Source organism: Monodelphis domestica, chromosome 2 (genome assembly GCF_027887165.1).
Source record: "Monodelphis domestica isolate mMonDom1 chromosome 2, mMonDom1.pri, whole genome shotgun sequence".
Classification (NCBI taxonomy): Eukaryota; Metazoa; Chordata; class Mammalia; order Didelphimorphia; family Didelphidae; genus Monodelphis; species Monodelphis domestica.
In genome coordinates, this window is record NC_077228.1 from 77,413,598 (window position 1) to 77,433,362 (window position 19,765).

Consider the following 19,765-nt stretch of genomic DNA (forward strand, 5'->3'; position numbering starts at 1 on the left):
GGAGGAGGAAGATGGCGGGAGGGCGGCTCTGAGTAGAGCTCGGCGGCGGTAGTGGCGGCGGCGGCGGCGGCGGCGGCGGCGGCAGTAGTCTGAAGAGGAGGAGGAGCGGGAGCGGGAGCGAGAGCGAGAGCAGGAGCTGGAGCGGGAGCAGGAGCCTAGGAGCCCGGCACCGCACTGCACCGCACCGTATAGGAGAGCGCTGCGCCGCGCCGGGGCCCATGTGGGGAGGAGTCGGAGCCGCCGTTGCCACCGCTTGTGTCAGCCGGACCCGAGAGGGAGTGAGAGGGGAAAGGCAGAAGGATGAAGTTCACCGAGCACCTCTCCGCGCACATCACTCCCGAGTGGAGGAAGCAGTACATTCAGTATGAGGTACCGACCTCCTTTCCCCGCGCCCCTAGGTGCGCCCGTCCCAAGCGGAGCCGGAGCCCGGAGCCGGAGCGGCGGAGAGCCACTGCGGCATCCCCCACCCCCTGCCGCGCTGCGCCGGTGCCCTCTGCCCCTGCCGGTGCCCCGGCGGTGCCTGCCTGCTCCGTTGCTTTCCCTTCCCCCTCCACCCGGGGTAACGGATCTGCGGGGACGCAGAGCCCCAGGTGCCGACTTCCTGCGGGGTGCGGGCTAGGAGAGTCAGGGGCGCCCTGCGGGGGTAGGGGGGGCCGAGCACGCCCCTAGCCCAGCCCGGGGAGTGAGCTCTCTCTTCCAGGCTGTGCTTGCAGGTGGCCCCCTCCCCGCCGAACCCCCGGCAGCCCTGGACCACTGTTGACAAAGCCTTTGTAACTTCATTTCAACCCAGACAGACCGACAGACAGACACCCTCCACCCCCACCCCCCACCCCTGAGCCATGTAATCCGCACGATATGTAAACACAAACATATTTTGATCAATAGTCTCATTTTGCTTCTGGGAAAAGGATACGGCTTTCTTTTTACACAAAGTATGCAAAGTAGCAGGGTCGTGTGTTGTTTTGTGTTCTTGTTTCTGGAAAGGGTTGAGGAAGGAGACGATGGAGGATGTATGTTTCCTTTTTTATTTTATTTTGAGGTTTGCCTCTTAATTTTTTGTGTGTGTTTGTTTTAAGGTCTGTTCCCTCCTTACTACCACCCTTCCCTCTCCCCCTCCCGCCGCCGCCCCCACCTTCCAGTGTTTTTATTTGCTAGGAAGAGAGAGCGGTCCCTTTAGGGCTCCTTAGAATGTATGTATCGCAAACAATCCACTTTATGGCCATACCTAAATGTTTAAATGATCATAACTATAACCAGTCCTAGTTGGGGAGAGAATGATAGCTCCTAGAGAATGTTAAAGATAATGATAAAGGTACTATTTGGTCACTTTAGATTAACGTAAGGAAAACAAAGATAATGCAAAGGTTCATATACTTGATAAAAGGACTTGAAGCACTAAGTGGAAAAGGAATTGACCATGTAGATAGATCTTGGAGAGAGAGAAAAATTATTTTAGAGCAACAGTATTTCTTAACCTCCAGGAGTTCATCTCTGTGCCCAAGATAGAACAAAGAGTACAAAATCAATATGAACCCATACCTAGGAAATAAATTATTCCATCCTTTTACTTGATTTCTATAGAAGCTTGATTAAAAAAAAAAACAAAAAACCAACACTGCTATTTAACGATAGAAGCAAATTTATCCTTTCATATAACCACTATAATGATTGGAGAAGTTAGACATAATATGTTGGATAGTTAAGAGAAATGATAATTTAGGATGACTAGGAAAAAATCCAGTTGCAGTGTAAAATATTTGATTATTGGTAGAAATCAAAGGGCAGAGAATCATTTATCATCTCTTGTCAATTTGTTTTTTGGTAGTGTTTTGCGATTGAGAATTGTAATACAGACACTACACCTACCAATAGCCTGTAGAGCCTTTGTGATTTATTGTTTTTAATAACATTCTGTCAATTTAAAAATCTTGGCTAGGGTCCAGATTGTGGTTTTTATTGAAAGTGGGGTGTATTTCTTTTATCTTTCTGGTAGTAATTTTCAGTACTACTGTCAGTTCTTTGTGGAGGCACAGTTAAGAAGCATGTTGAGGCAACCCCACACATGTTTGTGCACACATATACACATGTGTGGTTTACACACATGTACACATATACAGGGATATATATCAATATATAAATATGTGTGTTTATTTAGCATGCTAGTCATCACTTGGGATTATTTAATATAGAAAATGACATAGCTTGGGAATATTTTGAGGGAAGAGGAGAGAGACACTGATATCCCAGTTATAAATGAAAATTATTGTAATCACTGTCTACTTGGTGGATTATTCACAAAGGTCTCCTTACTCCACTTTGTAGCAGGGTCCTAGACTAAATTGATGCACATTCGGGACAGTATGGGAGAGAAGCTGGACGTAAAGCCTTCCCTTGATCCTACCATCCTTTCATGCCATCATTCCATAACCTTCTCTTAGTCAAACTCCTGGAAAAAGCTGCTATACTTATTGCCTCTAATTTTCTCCCTTCCCACTCTTTGACCTCTTAGAACCCAACTTCTGACCTGTCAATTTTCTTAAAAAATGCACTTCCTCTTCAGGGTTAGCAGTGTTTTAGTAACTCCCAAATCTTATAACCCTTTCACACTGCATCCTTCTTGATCTCTCTATAGCATTTGACACTATTGACCATCTAATTTTCTTGGATACTTTTTCTTCCATGAATTTTCTCCTGATTCTCCTTCCACCTGCTTAACCTCTCTTCACATTCTTTTGTTAGAGCATGATATTTGTTGCCCATTTCTCTCACCCCAATGTGGGTATATTCCAGGGCTCTGCTTTATTCCTTGGCTTTCTCCTGAACTTGTCTCATATTGCCAGTTACCTGCTAGAAATTCCAACAGAATGTCCCACAGGCACCCCAAACTCACCACTTTGGAATCTTCCTTTCCACCCTCCTTTCCTCTCTGCCTCTCTTTGCTATCTCATGAGGGTATTGCCATTTTTCTAGTCACCTACATTTACAGACTCAGAGTTACCCTGCTGTCTCATTCTATCAGTTGTCACTACTTTCCCTTCTTAATGTGTCTTGCATCTTTTCCCTTCTTTCCAGGTTTGATCACCACCCCATTTCAAGCCCTTGTCTCCTCTCATCTGGACAATTGGAGTAGCCTTCATTTATATTTTCTGCCATTAGTCTTTACCTTTTCCCATTTATCCTCCATACTTATCATAGAGATATTCCTAAAGCATCACTGATCCTGTTATTCCCTTGTTCAGGGTGCCAGCTCCTTGCTTCTCAGATAAAATAAAAACTCTTTTTGGCTCTTAAATCCCTCCAGCATCTGTCTCCAGCTTTTCTGTCCTATCTTATTGCTCATAACTCTGCTTCATGCATTTTATGGTCTAGCCAAACTGGCCTACATGATGTTCCCCATACATTCCATCTTGGTTTTCTTTTCTTTTGTACAAGGGCTTCCCCATCTACAGTCCTTCCTCTCTTCTCAATCAGAATTCCTACCTTGCTTCAGAGCACTTCTTCCTATAGGAGACCTTTGTAGTTAGGTCACTAGATCTAGAGTATGGAAGAGCTGAGTTCAAATAGAACCTCAGACACTTATTAGCAAGGCATTTAACTTTCCTGCCTCAGTTTCTTCATCTGTAAATTGAGAAAAATAATACTCACCTACCAGGGCTAGTGTAAGGATACAAGTTAATATTTTTAAAGCATTCACAAACTTTAAATCAATTTTGAAATTGTTAGGTATTATGTTCTTCCTCTGTTCTCCCCTAAAATATTAGCTCCTTGAGGGCAAAGAATTGTTTTGTTTTTGTTTTTTGCTTCAAAACTTTTCATAGTGTCTGATTCACAATTGTCACTTAATACATGTTGAATGTTTGTGTGAATAAAAGGTCATTTGTATGTGATTATTTTCCATAGTCCAATTTCACCTTATCACTATCATGATGTATTATTGCTAGTTCATTGTATCTATGCATATTTGGAAATCTCAGGTTATACTGACTAATTCTATATATAAGATAGATCACACTAGATAAAGGAAAATTTTCTTTGTTGGGTACAGGATGATGTAGCTTCTCCCCCCCCCCCCCCCTTTTTTGAGACCAGCATTTTTCTAGGTATTCTGTAGGATTACTGAGTAATTGTGTGTAGCTCGGCTCCTTGAACTAAGGTTATTTATCATTATTTATTGAATTAAATTGGTTAAATTTATGATCATCTTTTAAAATATGCAAAACAAATTCTAGAGTCCTAGTTGATCCTAGAAATTTTGGAATATTGAAAACTGGAGAAATAGAACAAGGGTTATCTTTAAACTCAAGTGTTTTATAAAAGACTTTTGGAATTATTCATGTCTTTGGTAGTGTTTATGGAAACTCGTAGGGTAATAATGTATTGAGGTTCATCACATATAAAGATGGACATCATAAAACACTGGAAGTGAGTTGGCATGCTTTCATCTCCTTATTTAACAGATGAGGAAATAAGGCCTGGAGAGAGGAAGTACTTGACCAGAGTCATCCTGAAGTTAAGTGGCGGCATCATTCCAATACCTTTTTCTCCACTTTACCACCCTGCTTTCTCCAGGATGATGATATTGAGTCACCATTAATAGAATATGTGTTCAGAGATATTTTTCTATTAGTAGTGATGCATTTCCCATATTTTACTTATATTTTTCTGCTCAGCTACTCTTGTATTTCTAGGAATGATATTGAGATACTGTCATTTACCTTTAGGGAATGTTGTGATGAAATTTTGCTATTTAGTATATTCTATGAAATAAATGGGCTAGCCCTTCAGAAATTTGTATTAAAATATTTTTTTGTGATGGCATATATTATAACCAGATATCTTAATTAATAGTTACTGCTAAAATGAATAAACAGTTTTAATAACAGTAATTTGATCCTAAAACCAATTCTAGAGTTTTTACTTGAAAATCATGAAAAGGATGGAATTACTTTTCATTGAACTTCAATCAAGTTTTTTTTTCATAAAAATTTGTATTGGACCCATGGTTTTGAAAAAAATTTTTAGTAGTTTCGTTCAACAGTGAATAGGAGCAAAGAAATCAGGTAATGGAAATCCTAATTTGGGGCTTGACAAGACATGATTGGTCTTAAGGGGTCTTGAATGTAGAGGACATTGGAAAGTAGAACTGGTTTATAGCCAGTGTAGAAGTGATGGATGACTAGGGAAAAGAGCTGAGGGTGTGAAGGGATTGGAGGTTGGTGTGAGTATGAAGAACAGAATTAGGTTCTCATGGGGCAAAGGGAAAGACAGAATGATAAAAACTGATAATCAGTTAAAGAAATTTCAGAGTTCCTGAACAATGAAATGTTGCATTTGTGGATGATCAAAGGTATGTATAGCTAAGGTGGCAACTGGAGGAGTAGATCATGCCAAATAAATTAAGAAACTGGGAATTTAGAATAGGAGTGGCAGTGTGTATGTTAAATTCTCCTAGTATGGAGGTGGGAGTTTAGTTTTACAAAATGAGAAAAGGAGAATATCCTGGGGTCCAGTAGATAATAGTTACCAGAAACTTGATTGGGAGATAAATATAGATTGAATGATTGTGAAAGAAGGACTGGTTACCAAGAGGGACATTCTGGAAGTGGCACTGGGGAGCAATGCCATATTCTGGCTTCCTCTACCTCAACCAGTGAGTAGAGTTTGAGAGTATGAGTAAAAGTTGCTGATAGGTGGTAGAGTTGATAGAGCACTTAACCTGGAATCTGAAAGACTTGAGTTAAAATTCAGTCTTAGACATTTTCTAGCTGTGTGACCCTGGACAAGTTACTTCACTTCTGACTCAGTTTTTTCATCTCTAAAACAAGATCATAATAGTCCCCACCTTCCTAGGTTGTTGTGAAGATAAAATGAAATAAACTTTGTAAGGGACTAAATGAACATTAAAGCACTATTGTAGGGGGCAGCTGTGTAGCTCAGTGGATTGAGAGCCAGGCCTAGAGACAAGAGGTCCTAGGTTAAAATCTGGTCTCAGACACTTCCCAGCTGTGTGACCTTGGGCAAGTCACTTGACCCCCATTGCCAAGCCCTTACCATTCTTCTGCCTTGGAGCCAATACACAGTATTGACTCCAAGATGGAAGGTAAGGGTTAAAAAAAAAAGCACTATTATAAATGATAGCTGGTGTTATTGGTGGTGTTATTATTATTGTTGTTATATGCTACCAGTGTTGGAAAGATTGGCCAGGAATACCCTGTTATCAGGAAGGAACCAATTTTCAATGATGCAAAGAATAAAAATGGAAATGGTTTAAGATGAAATTAGTTTTGTTGCCAATGGACTAGAACTGTGGAAGGGTTTGGTAGATGTGGAGAGGGACTTGGAGAAGTTTTAAAAGATAAACATTTTAGCAAAAATATAAGGAAGTTTGAACAGTTTGTGAAAAGAAGATTTTATAAAGAATAATATGAAAGAGAATGCTAATGAAAAAGGGAAATCACTAATGTCTATTATTCTATATCTTAAAAAGCTTGATAAAATAGAGCATTGGACCAGAAGTAAGTTTAGACTTGGATTTCTAGTCCTTGGTCTTTCACTCATTTTTATGTGACCTAGAGTGAGTTAACCTAATTTTTTGAACCTTTTTCCTCTTCCATAAAGAGGTTATATGATATAATTTCTATTATCACTAAAATTTATTTCAGTTAAACTTAAACATTTACTCACCCACCATGTGCAAGGCTCTATGCTTGGTGCTCAATATAAAGACAAGAAAAAATAAAACATCTTCTCTTATAGAGCTTTCATTCTAAGAGAAAGGGAGTGATAGGACAGAAAGATACAACATAGACAAAAGTAAGTACAAGAAAAGTCATAGTGGGAGAGAATGCTTAAGATGGAAAGGGTCAGGGAAAATATTTTTTGAGGTTGACATCTGAAATTAGTCTGAAAAGAAAATAAAATTTTTAGATGGAAGGGAAGGGGGAAAGTGCATGCATGTCAAATATGAAGGGATGCCTCATGCATGGAGGATGCAAAAAATGGGAATAATGTGGAATAAAGTTTTCATTTTCAAAGATATTTTGCTTTCTCAATTACATGTAATAACAGTTTCCCACATATTTCCCAAAATTATAAGATCCAAATTATCTTCCTTCCTTGCTTCCCTTCTCCCTCCCAGAGATGGCAAGTACTTTGATTTGGATTATACATGTATTATCATGCAAAAAATCTTCCATATTGGTCATCGTTGTAAGAGAATACTCACATAAAACCAAATCAAAAAAATAAAAACACAAATAAAGTAAAATGAAAAATTGTATGCTTTGATCTGCATTCCAATTCTAATAGTTCTTTTCTTTGGAGATGGATAGGATTCTTTGTCATAAGACTTTCAGAATGTTTTTTTTTTTAATTTAGACTATTTTTTCCATGGTTACATTATTCATGTTCCCCTCCCCTCCCCTTCTATCCCCCCTCCCGTAGCTGACAAGCAATTCCACTGGGTATCATTGTTCAATACCTATTTCCATGTTATTCATATTTGCCGTAGACTGATTTTTTAAATATCAAAACCCTGATTATATCCCTATCAAACCATGTGATCGATCATATCTTTTTCTTCTACATTTCTGCTCCCACAGTTCTTTCTCTGGATGTGGATAGTGTTTTTTCTCATAAGTTCCTCCAGATTGTCCTGGATCATTGCATTACTGCTAGTAGAGAAGTCCATTACATTTGATTGTGCCATAATATATCAGCCTCTGTGTACAACTTCAGAATGTTTTGATTAAAATAGGAATCAATCCTTAGATTTTAATATAGGATTACTTTAGATAAGTAGGGGAGAGAGAGAGAGAGAGAAAGAGAGAGAGAGAGAGAGAGAGAGAGAGAGAGAGAGAGAGAGAGAGAGAGAGAGAGAGCCCTAATCTAACTTTTCCACGTGACTCCTCCAGCAGATCCCCAGCATAGAAGTTTCTTGGCAAACCACCAGAGTTAGAGAGAGTGTGAACTTCCTGCTTAACCCTTTCTATAACCTCCTGGCTTCCTTTGTCCTGTCTTAGCCTCCAGTTCAAGTTCAGGCCCACACCAGCTATGCAGGTAATCAGGAGATGATGGGCTACAAGAAATTTCCTTCACACAAGAATTATATCCTGTATCATTGTATTGCTGAGAGTAGCAAAATCTTTCACAGTTGATCATACAGTATTGCAGTTTCTGTGTATAATGTTCTCCTACTTATGCTTATTTCAGTCTGCATCACTTCATGAAGGTCTTTTCAGCTTTTTTCTGAAATCATCTTGTTCATCCTTTCTTATAGCACAATAGTATTCCATCACCATCATATACCATAATTTGCTCAGCCATCCCACAATTAATGAACATCCTCTCAATTTCCTATTCTTTGCCACCACAAAAGTACTGCTCTAAATTGCTTTGTTCAAGTAGGTCCTTTCCTCTTTTTGGAGGGGAGACAGGCCTAGTAGTAATATTACAGTTTTATAGTTTTTTGGGCATAGTTCCAGATTGCCCTCCACAATGATTGAATCAATTCACAACTCCACCAGCAATGCATTAGTGTCCCAACTTAGCCACATCCCCTCCAACATTTCTTTTATTGTCATATTGGCTAATCAGAAAGGTGTGAGGTGGCACCTCAGAGTTGTTTTAATTTTCATTTCTCTAATCATATTTTTCATATGATTATTGGTAACTGTGATTTCTTCATCTAAAAATTGCTTGCTTATATCCTTTGACTGTTTGTCAATTGGAGAATGACTTGTATTCTTAAAAATTTGACTTAGTTTTCTATGTATTGAGAAAATAGACCTTTATTTTATTTATTTATTTGTTTTTAGTCAAAAAGTTTTAATTAATTAAAAATATTTTTCCATGGTTACATGATTCATGTTCTTTCCCTCCCCTATTCCTCCCCTAGCCAACACACAATTCCACTGGGTTTTACATGTATCATTGATCAAGACCTGGTTCCCTATTATTGATAATTGTACCAGGGTGATCTTTTAGAGTCTACATTCCCAATCATATCCCATCGACCCATGTGATCAAGCAGTTGTTTTTCTTCTGTGTTTCTACTCCCACAGTTCTTTCCCTGGATGTGGATAGTGTTCTTTCTCCCAAGTCCCTCAGAATTGTCCTGGATCATTGCAAAGCTGCTAGTAGAGAAGTCCATTACAATCGATTGTACCACAGTGTATCAGTCCCTATGTATAATGTTCTCCTGGTTCTGCTCCTTGCACTCTGCATCAGTTCCTGGAGGTTATTCCAGTTATCATGGAATTCCTCCAGTTCATTATTTCTTTGAGCACAAGATTCCTGAAATTAGACCTTTATCAAAGAAATTTGCTGTAACCCCCCCCCCCACTTTGTTGTTTTTCTTTTAATCTTGGTTACATTGGTTTTCTATACACAAAACATTTTTAATTTAACATAATAAAATTATTCATAAAATGTTCTCTATCTTGTTTCATAAATTCTTCCATTCTTCATAGATATAACAGGTAAACTCTTCTATGTTCCCCTAGTTTATTTAGGGTATCACTCTTTATGTCTAAATCATATACTCATTTTGACTATATCTTATCATTGAATGTGAGATATTGATCTATACTTAAATTCTGCCATATTATTTTCCAGTTTTATCGAGCATTTTTTGTCAAATAGTGAGTTCTCCCAAAATCTGGGATATTTGGGATTATCAGATATTAGATTGCTAAAGTCATTTACCTCTCTATATTATGTATCTAATCTATTCCATTGATTCACCATTCTATTTCTTAGCCAATACTTGATTGTTTTGATGATGAGATCTGGTACTGCTAGACTACCTTCCTTCACATTTTTTTTTTCATTAATTCCCTTGATATTCTTGACCTCATTCTTCCAGATGAATTTCATTGTTATTTTTTCTAGTTTTTTGGTAGTTTGGTATGGCATTGTATAAATGAATTAATTTAGGTAGAATTGACCTATCCTTGAGCAATTAATATTTTTCCAGTTTTTAGATCTGACTTTATTTGTGTGAAAAGTGTTTTACAATTGTGATGTAGAGCAATTTTCCTTCATGAATACAATGATCCTATCTATACCTATTGCTGGAATTATGTTCCAGACACCCCTGTGATAAGTGAAAATCCACACAGTAATGGGAGAACAAACAGACCAGTGCTATAGTCACTGAGCCAATCAGTGCCCAGGATACAGAACACAATGCTGTGGTTGGTTGCCTTTCATCAGCCAAGTGTGTGCCATGTACATTCTCATGTTGGCAAAATCCTGCGATAAAGCAAAACTCTGCAATACAGAATTATATATATTAAAAAACCCATGCTACAGTGAAGCTGTGATAAGTGAACCGCAATGTAGTGAGGGATGACTATATTGATGTAGAAATTTAAAATAAAATGCTAGCCAGGAGACTACAGGAATATATCACAAGAGTAATTTATTGTGATGACATGGGATTTATACTGGGAATGCAGGGCTGGTTTAATATTAGGAAAACAATCAGCATAATTGATCATATCAATAACAAAACTAATAAACCACATGATTATCCCAATAGACACAGAAAAAGCCTTTGAAAAACTACAATACCCATTTATTCCTAATACAAACACTAGGAAACATAGGAATAACTGGGCCATTCCTTAAAATGATAAGTTGTATCTATCTAAAACCAGCAGCAAGTATCATCTGCAATGGGGATTAAGTTAGATGCCTTCTCATTAAGATCAGGGGTGAAGCAAGGATGCCCATTGTTACCAATATTATTGAATATTGTACTAGAAATGCTAGCTTTAGCAATACGAAGAAGAAATTGAAGGAATTAAAGTAGGCAAGAAATTGAAGGAATTAAAGTAGGCAATGAGTAAACTAATAAACTAAACTGTCACTGATGGTATACTTAGAGCATCTTAGAGAATCAATTAAAAAACTAGTTGAAAAAGTAACTTTAGCAAAGTTGGAGGACACAAAATAAACCCACATAAATCATCATTTCTAAATATTACCAACAAAGTCCAACAGCAAGACACAGAAAGAAAAATTCCATTTAAAATAATTCTAGATAATACAGGAAACTTGGAATCTACTTGCTAAGACAAAAGAATTATATGAACACAAATTCTACTTTTTTAAAAGACCTCTTGTCTTCAGTGGATTTTATGTCTCTTTTTCCATTTGGCCAATTCTGCTTTTTTAAGGTATTATTTTTGTCTTGCATTGCTTTAATTTCTCTTTGTCATTTTTTATCTGCCTGTCTTATTTGATTTTTGAAGTCCTTTTTGAGTTCTCCAGAGCCTGAGACAAATTCCTATTATTCCTATTTTTTTGAAGTTTTGCTTGTAGATGCTGGATGGTCCCCCCCCCCCCCCATGTTTATTCATTTTCCTAGCCTTTTTCTCCACTTTTATTTTTATCTTAAAGGTAGACTCTGTTCCCAGGGTAGAGGGGGGCACTCTCTTAAACTTAAGCTTTTTCTTGCTACAATCCTCAGCTCTAGTTCTGGGTTTCTGCAAGTTTTGGTTCTCCCGTGGTGGTTTGATGACCTGTAGGCTGGGAACTTTGAAAGCCTTCCACTGCTGTCTTTCCCAGGGACTGCTGATGGTTTGCAGGGCTCAGAGGACTGTGAGCTATCTTGTGCTCCGGCTTAGGGCCTCACTGCAGGTTTGGGCAAGGGCTCCATGCCTCTGGATTTACACCAGCCTTGTGCCCTGCACTATGGCTCTGGGCCTTACTGCAGGCTAAGGCAGGGGCTCTGGGCTTCCTCTTAGGCTTTCACCAGCCAGGATCTCTGTGGTTAGGACTTCATTTCAAGTTTGTGCTAGAGCTTGGAACTTTAAGTGGTGGGCAGAGGAACCTCTGCTATTGGTTTGGACTGGGTCTTGAAGTTGATTTGGGCTCAGGTTCAGAAGGGGGTGGGACTTGCTGTTGGCTTGTGCTGTTACCCCTTGTTGTAGTCTTGCTGAGGGCTGTGCTCCCCTCTCCCTCCAGTGAAATAGATCCTCTCTGCCTACCTTCCAAGTTGTTCTCTGCAGGAAAGTTGCTTCACTCCATCTCCATGCTGGTGCTGCCATTTTCAGCATTTGTTTTGAAGTGTTATTTTAAGGTTGACTTGAGAGGATTCTTAGAGAGGTTAGAGCTTTTTGTGCCTCTACTATAGTATCTTGGCTGCCTCTCCTGTCTTCTGAAAACATGTAAGAAGGACAGTGATATGGTCCTTAGACTTGTTCTTGAATTATAAAGAATCACTTTGGAAGCATGTGGAAGATGGATTGGAGAAGGGAGCAACCAATTAGAAGGTTATTACAATAGTCCAAGGGAGAGGTGATATGGGACTTAAATTACATTGGTGGCCTCGTCATTGTGGAGAAAGGGAGGGGAATAGATGCCAAGGAATGAGAATCAACAAGACTACTGTGATTCTAGATAAAAGAAATTATTAGTAATTCTTTAAAGGGGTTGGCTTCTGAGCTTAGTGTTAATGTGATTTTATATTTTTCAAAGCATTGTAATTAATCAATCAAAATGAACTTAGACCTATTTCAACCAATTGGCTATTAGAAAAAGAAACAAAATGAACAAGATACCTTATATCCAAATGAGGTCTTTCCCAGAGATTTATTTCTTAGGTTTTTTTCAAAAACCAAGGAACATTTTTTTCTAGTGCAAGCTGCTAAGACCAAAGTAAAAAATTCAGTCCAGTTAGATATTATGTATAAGAAGACATTATGTATAAGAATTTATGAATCTTCTTAGCAGCATGGCAATCTGCCTCCTTTTTTCCCCCAGAGAGATCAACCTTAGAGGTACAACCTCCAACCCAAGGCAGAAATTCTGTCTTAACATCCTGAGTTTGATGATTTGCTTATCTGGGACATTGGCAAAGGAAGCTGTTATAATTATTCAGCTATTTTAAAAGTGATCCTCATACTTTTAGATTCAGGTTTTTGTTTTTTTTTTCATGTCTGTTTGGAGAAGAGTCAAGAAGAAAAAGAAGCGTTTAATAAGCACTTACTATGTGCCAGGTCCTGTGCTAAGCCCTGGAGATACAAAGAGAAGCAGAAACAATGTCTCTGCCCTCAGTGAACTCATATTCTAATAGAGGAGACCGCATGCCAAAACCTGTACACATGAAAACTGATGCATTGTGAGGCCTCTGAGTTGAACCTTTATGGAGGACAGGGAAGCCAGACTGAAGGAGACTGGATATTCCAGGCATGGGGCCTCAGCAGGGAAAAGGCATGGAGTCTGGAGATGAAGTATAATATGGGATGGACATAAGAGGGAAGAGCCCAGAGAGGTTGGAATGGGGAAAAAGGAGGGATGATTCTTAGCAAGTTTTTTTTACACTTTAGTATTAGTAGTCTCTCGGTAACCGAGGATGACGATTGTCTTTGTGTGTTTTTGTGCACAAAGACACTTGTGCATGAAGATTTAAGTGGAAAAGTCGATGCACAGAGACAGTCCCACTCTCTCGGCGCTGGAAGCCTGGGTCCAGTGGCACGAAAAGTCGTTACACCTAAAGACTTCCTCAGCTGCACTGGATGGCCGTGTTGTCTTTTGTGCTCCAACATGCCCTAAGCACTCCACAGTACTTTGCTGCGTCACCATCTCAGCCGTTGAACCTTCTTATTGGTTTCTTCCATCTGTTTGGCCGAAGCAGTCTTCACATACTGGGTGAGCAAAGCCCTGGTTCACCAGGGGTCGACGACCCGATGGCTACCCTCACAAGGTTTAGCTGGCCTGTCGAAGCCGTTGCCCGGGGTGTGGCTGCTGCCGCATGCTAGCAGCTACTGGGAGCCACAAGTGAGAGCTGGGTGTCAGGTGGGGGTCAGAGGCTGGAGAGCTGCCCTAGGAGGGCACGACAAGCCCTCCATACCAGAGATACTACCCCTCCCTGAGCACCCCATACACCCCATTTTACACTTTAGCCATGTCTTTATCACCGTGGTCCTTTATTTCTCCCTCTTGCTTCTCTGGCTTACTTCTAGTCTCAGCTAAGATCACTTCTACTAGAAATCTTTCTGGATCCACCTGAATGCTAATATCCTCCCTTGGCTGTTAGTTCCAATTTATCCCAAATAGATCTTGTTTGACATTGTTGTTTGCATAGTCACCCATTAAAGGTGAGCACTTTGAGGTAGTGCCTTTGTAATCCTGTAGTTTAGCATTGTGCCTGCTAACAGAGTAGGTGCTTAATTAATGCTTACTGACTTGGCAGGACTTGATTCCTTTTTATTTTTAGGAGATTTTTATTTATAGAATGCTCTTGAGAACCATTGTATAGTATTAAGTTTGACTTTCCTAAAGGCATTGTTTATTATTTAGAGCTATTACCTTGTCTTACCAGAACTTGTTGGAAATCTCTAGTTTGACCATCTGATGGCACAGATCATACATAGTTTTTCCTCAAAGTGCTTACCCCCACTTAAAATTATTATTATTTTTTTAAAAGAATAACATTGGAACAAGCAGATATGTCTAGAAAGTATCTAACTCAGGAAAATGTTAAATAAGAAGTTTAAAATTTTAATTTGTTTTACAAAGGGGCTGAGTGATATGGAATGAACATTCATCTTAAGACTGTCTGAGAAGTAAAGAGCTGATGTGTGGGGCCATAAAGTTTGGCTTTGAGATTGATTTGTTCTGGGCCAACTCTGGAGAACCTGGCTTAGTCTCAGACTGATCCAGTTATGCCACATAGAGGTTTCAAGTCTCTTTTCTCTGCTCTCAAGTAAAAGGGACTGGGAACAAGTATTTATGAAGTACTTACTCTTGTGCCAGGTACTTTGTCAAACACTTTACAATTTTTTCTCATTTGATTCTCACAATAACCCTGGAAAATAGGTACTATTATGATTTCTATTTTACAGATGAAGAAACAAAGGACATGTTAAGAGACTTGCTCAAAGTCACACAGAATCACTTGGCTAGTAAGTGTCTGAGGCTAGATTTGAACTCCGGTCTTTTTGTCTTCTGGACTAGGGTGCCACCTAGCTGCCTCCAAATAGAGTATATTTTTCCCTCCAGAAAATTAACTTTCTGGGGATCTTTTAGACCAGGCTTGGACTAGGTTCAGGCTGGATCTTTGGGTCTATTCTGAATTTGAGTGAACCCTATGGGCTTACTCACCCAAAGATGAGCCTATAGGAAGGAGTTAATGGGAAGTGATGCTGAGATGAGGAAAAGGACCATAGGAAAGGAGCAGGAATTGCGGCTTTTGGTTTTTAATATATTAATGTAATATGGGGGATACTTTTCTTTCATTAAACACAAAGGTCAGAAAGAAGCTTGTGGTTTGACATGGAACTAGACTTTAGGGTTAGTAGGGTGATATGAAATTTGCTAATTATTTACCTCAGTGTGAAATTTAGCCCTTAGTTATTTTTATTTTTAAAAATGCTTGTTGAATAAGTGAAAGAATGAATATTTAGGTAATATTTTGAGCAAGATAGCAAACTCATTGGCTTCTAACATAAACATAAAAACATTCTCTTTGTTAAATGTCCTTTTCCCCTTTTGTTACCTTAAACATAAGATACGGAAATGAAGTATTTCAATCAGTTAAGGATTCTGGACTGAATGTTTCCAAGTTGAGGTCAGTTATGAACATTTTATAGAAGGCAATATGTTTTTACACAGCTTTTTTTTTTTAGTTTTTAAAACATTATTTTATTTGGTCATTTTCATATATTATTCAGTGGAAACCGAGATCCTTTTCTTTTCCTCCCCCCTCCCCCCCATCCCCCCATCCTTCCCCTAGCCAACCTCTGGGTATCACATATGTCCTTGCTCCAAACCCATTTCCTTGTTGTTGGTATTTGCATTAGGGTGCTCATTTAGCATTTAGAGTCTCTCCTCAAGTCCCCTCAACCTCTGTAGTCAAGCAGTTGCTTTTCCTCGGTGTTTTTACTCCCTAAGTTTGTCCTTTGCTTGAGTATAGTTTTTTTTTCCCTCATAGATCCCTGCAGGGACATTGTAAAGCCATTAATGGAGAAGTCCATTACGTTTGATTGTACCACAGTGTATCAGTCTCTGTGTACAATGTTCTCCTGGTTCTGCTCCTCTCATGCTGCATCACTTCCTGGAGGTTGTTCTAGTCTCCATGGAATTCCTCCACTTTATTATTCCTTTTAGCACAATAGTATTCCATCACCAACATATACCACAATTTGTTCAGCCATTCCCCAATTGATGGGCATCCTCTCATTTTCCAATTTTTGGCCACCACAAAGAATGCAGCTATGAATATTCTTTTTACACAGCTTTAAAAAACTACCGTCTTAACATTTTATTTTATAAGAAACATTTGGCAGACTTTTTGTTATCTATTGTCCATCCCTGATCAATAAATTCAGTTAGATATCCTGAGTGATCTGATATCCATAGAGAACTGATCAAAAAATCCCTAACAATTGATATTTGGTAGGGTTAGAGGAAAGGTTTGTTTGACTAATGCGTATGAAATTCAAAATGTTGATTAAGAAAACACTGTTATCTGCATGTGGATTATTTTGTAGATTATTTGTTGCAAAATTTTCATACCACCTTCTACAAGAAACCTTTCTCAATATCTCTTAAATCTATTGCCTTCCCTCTGTTAATGATCCTATTTATCTAGTATGTAGCTTCCTATAGATTTCTTTGCATCGTGTCTCCCCCAATAACTTGTCAGTTCCTTGAGAGCAAGAACATTTTTCTCTTTTTCTTTCCCTAATACTTAGCCCATTGCCTGGGATGCTGTAGTCAAGCTTAATAAATGTTTATTGATTAATATGTGAGAAAATTGAAACATGCTATGGATCAGTTAAGTGGGGATGAGTATACCAGCTCCTAAAGATGATGGAACCTCCAGCAGAGTCCAAGGAGAGCCTGCCTTAGATAGGGTTTGAAGGGACTGTAGTGCTATGACTGTGAAACAGTTTAGAAAAAGTGAAAATCTTCATGACAATTATAAGTTGATTAGTTTGCATTCTAGTTTTTTAAAATTATCTATATGATTTATTTATTTTATTTACCATTTTTTACTAGGCATAGGGACTAGACCTATGATTTTATCAATGTGGAGTTTGATCTCCTGGATGATGAAACTCCTACCTATGCAGATCATTAATTTCTCTGCAATTAATAATTTGAGTTTAGAGAAATGAGAGGTAAATAATTTGTTCAGGATCTCAAAGCCAAGATATGTCAGAAACCAGACAGGAATGGAGGCTATTCTGATTTTTTGGCTAGATTTCTACACACCATGTCATAATTGCTTTTTGTATTTAATCCTGTTGACAACTAACAGTGAGGTGGCTTATTTACCCACAGATTTAATGCCCTTTTTTTCCTTATGTGATTTATTACAAATGAATATCATATCACTTATTCTCTTCATTTTGTTATTTCATGAATTAGTAATACATAATCTTAGAGATGGAATGAATCTCAGAGGTCAGTTTGTATTTGAAGAAGAAGCCCCACTATACCATGTCAAGCAAAAGGTCATGTAGCCATTATTAAAGAATCCCAGCAAAGGAGATTGAATTCTTATGAAGAATCGCTATTAAGGAAAGTTTAATCCTTAATCCTTTTTTCCATTGAACACTTAACGATTCCTATCGTCCCCACTAAGTCTGGTCATTAAGTCTTGCCCTGACTTCTATAATTCTTTTTTTATTGCCCCTTAATATGGATGGATAGTTTTGACATCTGTTTTCCTTCTTTTCTCTTTCTATATTCTTCTACCTGGCAAATTTATTCAATTCTTGGGCTTTATTTATCACCTTTGTGCAAATAAGTTCCAAATTCAACCCATTCCTTCCCCCAAGTCTCATCCTTACATTTCTAGCCTGTTGGCTATTTCCACCTATATACCCCATTAGCTTTTCAAGTGCAATATAACCAAAACTGATTTCCCAATCTTCTCTCTCAGAACACACTCTTCCTTATAGTTTCTCTTTCTTGATGCCCTCATCCCCTGGACTGGATCCCTGGGAATCATATTTGATTCCTCCCTTTCCCTTACTTCCTTACTTTATCATTTGCTGAATCATAATGATTCTGTGATCACAGTGTTTCTTATATCCATCTTCTCCATACAAATTTCATGGCATTAGTTTTCACCCTTATTACCTTTCACTTGGGCAGTGGTGGTTTCCTAATGGAATCTTCCTGTCTCAATTCTTTCCCTTAGCCACCTTCCAAATATAAACTCTTTAATTTGGCATTTAAAATCCTCTACAATCTGACTTTAACTACTTTTCTAGCCTTATTTTATTCTATTCATCTATATGTAATCTATCCTAGTCAAATTGGAATACTAGTTGCTTCACATTTCATGTAACATTCTGTTGCCTGCATGCATTTGCATAAACTAGCTCTCTTTCCTGGAACAAACTCTCTTTACCTGTTGAATTCCTTGTCACTTTTCAGTACTAAGCTGAAGTTGCCACCTTCTCAATGAAATCTTCCTTTATCTTTGTAGCTAAGAGGGATCTCTCCCTCTTCATAATTATACTTATGTCTTATTCCCCTCTACCCCCATTAGATGGTAGACTTTTTAAGGATAGAGTCTGTTATTTTTTTATATCTCTGTATTCTTAAAGTATATTGCCTTGCTTAGAACAAGTACTTAGTAAATAAATATTTGTTAAATGAATTGAAATCAGAGTATTTACCTTCCAAACCATTGCCTGTAGTCTCTTTTTGAAGTTCCTATTTGGAGTCTAATTTCTTACTGACTTTTCATATTCTCTGAATCTCCTGATGAAGGGTAAATAACTCATAATGTTTGTTTAAGCTTCCACAAATTGGCTCCAGGACTCAGTGACTGTCATTCCCCAGGTCTCAACACTTGAGGTGTTTGGTACTTCCCTGGAGAAGTAGGGATGCACAGTGACCTAGGTCTGACAATTCTCTTCCCTTTCTCCTGGCTTTTCTATAGAAATGTTTGGTTTGGCTATGTAAAAATAATAGTCATTTTGATCATGGAAAGACAGAATCAAGGAATTTTAAAATCAGAAGGAATATTATCAGCGAATTCAGTCCATACCACAAAAAGATTACCCCTTACACCATACCTGATCATTTATATTAATTGCTTAGGTAATTTTTAAAATTTTGAAATTTTTTCTTAGCTTACTTGAGAGGTTCCCCCCCCCCCCAATTTTTTTTCATCTGTGGACTGTAGCAAAACATGATTAGCTTTATTTTGCAGACAGATATCCTTTTACATCAGTGATGACAAACCTTTTAGAGATAGAGTGCCAGGTCCCACCCCACCCTACCACCCAGACCAAGTACTGTGCCCACCCCTCTCCAGAGATCAAGTACCTCTCCCCCTCCACTGAGTGCTGTGTGCCCTGCTCTGCTCCCCACCCTCTTACCCCACATGGGAGGGAGGAAGAGTTCCCATTGGGCTGCTTAGCAGAGGGACAGGTGATGTGAAAAAATGTCTTCAGGTCTGATGGAGTGGGAAGGGGACACCTCGCTTGAGTCCCTCAGCCTCTCTAGTAACAAACTCTGGAGGGGGAATGGCCACATGCCATAGGCCTCTCTAGTAACAAACTCTGCATGCCATCTTTGGCACCCATGCCATAGGTTCGCCATCACTGCTCTACATTGTAAAGAATTTAGGCATGTATAAGTAGAAAAGCTCTTTACAAAAGAAAAAAACCTGAAGAATGAATAAAACTTTTTATTTATACTACTATCTTTTCTGCCAATTCACATATTAAAAGATGTTGCCAGGGACAGCTGGGTGGCTCAGTGGATTGAGAGCCAGGCCTAGAGTAGA

General features: G+C 38.7%; 1 protein-coding gene across 1 annotated transcript in view; it reads left to right on the forward strand.

Annotated features, from left to right (window-relative positions):
• The first annotated feature begins 232 nt into the window (after positions 1–232).
• Positions 233–19,765, forward strand: part of XPR1 (xenotropic and polytropic retrovirus receptor 1) — a 274,881-nt gene continuing 255,348 nt past the window's right edge. The window contains exon 1 of the mRNA XM_056815607.1: positions 233–369. Coding sequence (XP_056671585.1) covers positions 301–369 — 69 coding nt within the window. The 5' untranslated portion in view covers positions 233–300. The remainder of the gene's footprint in view (positions 370–19,765) is intronic.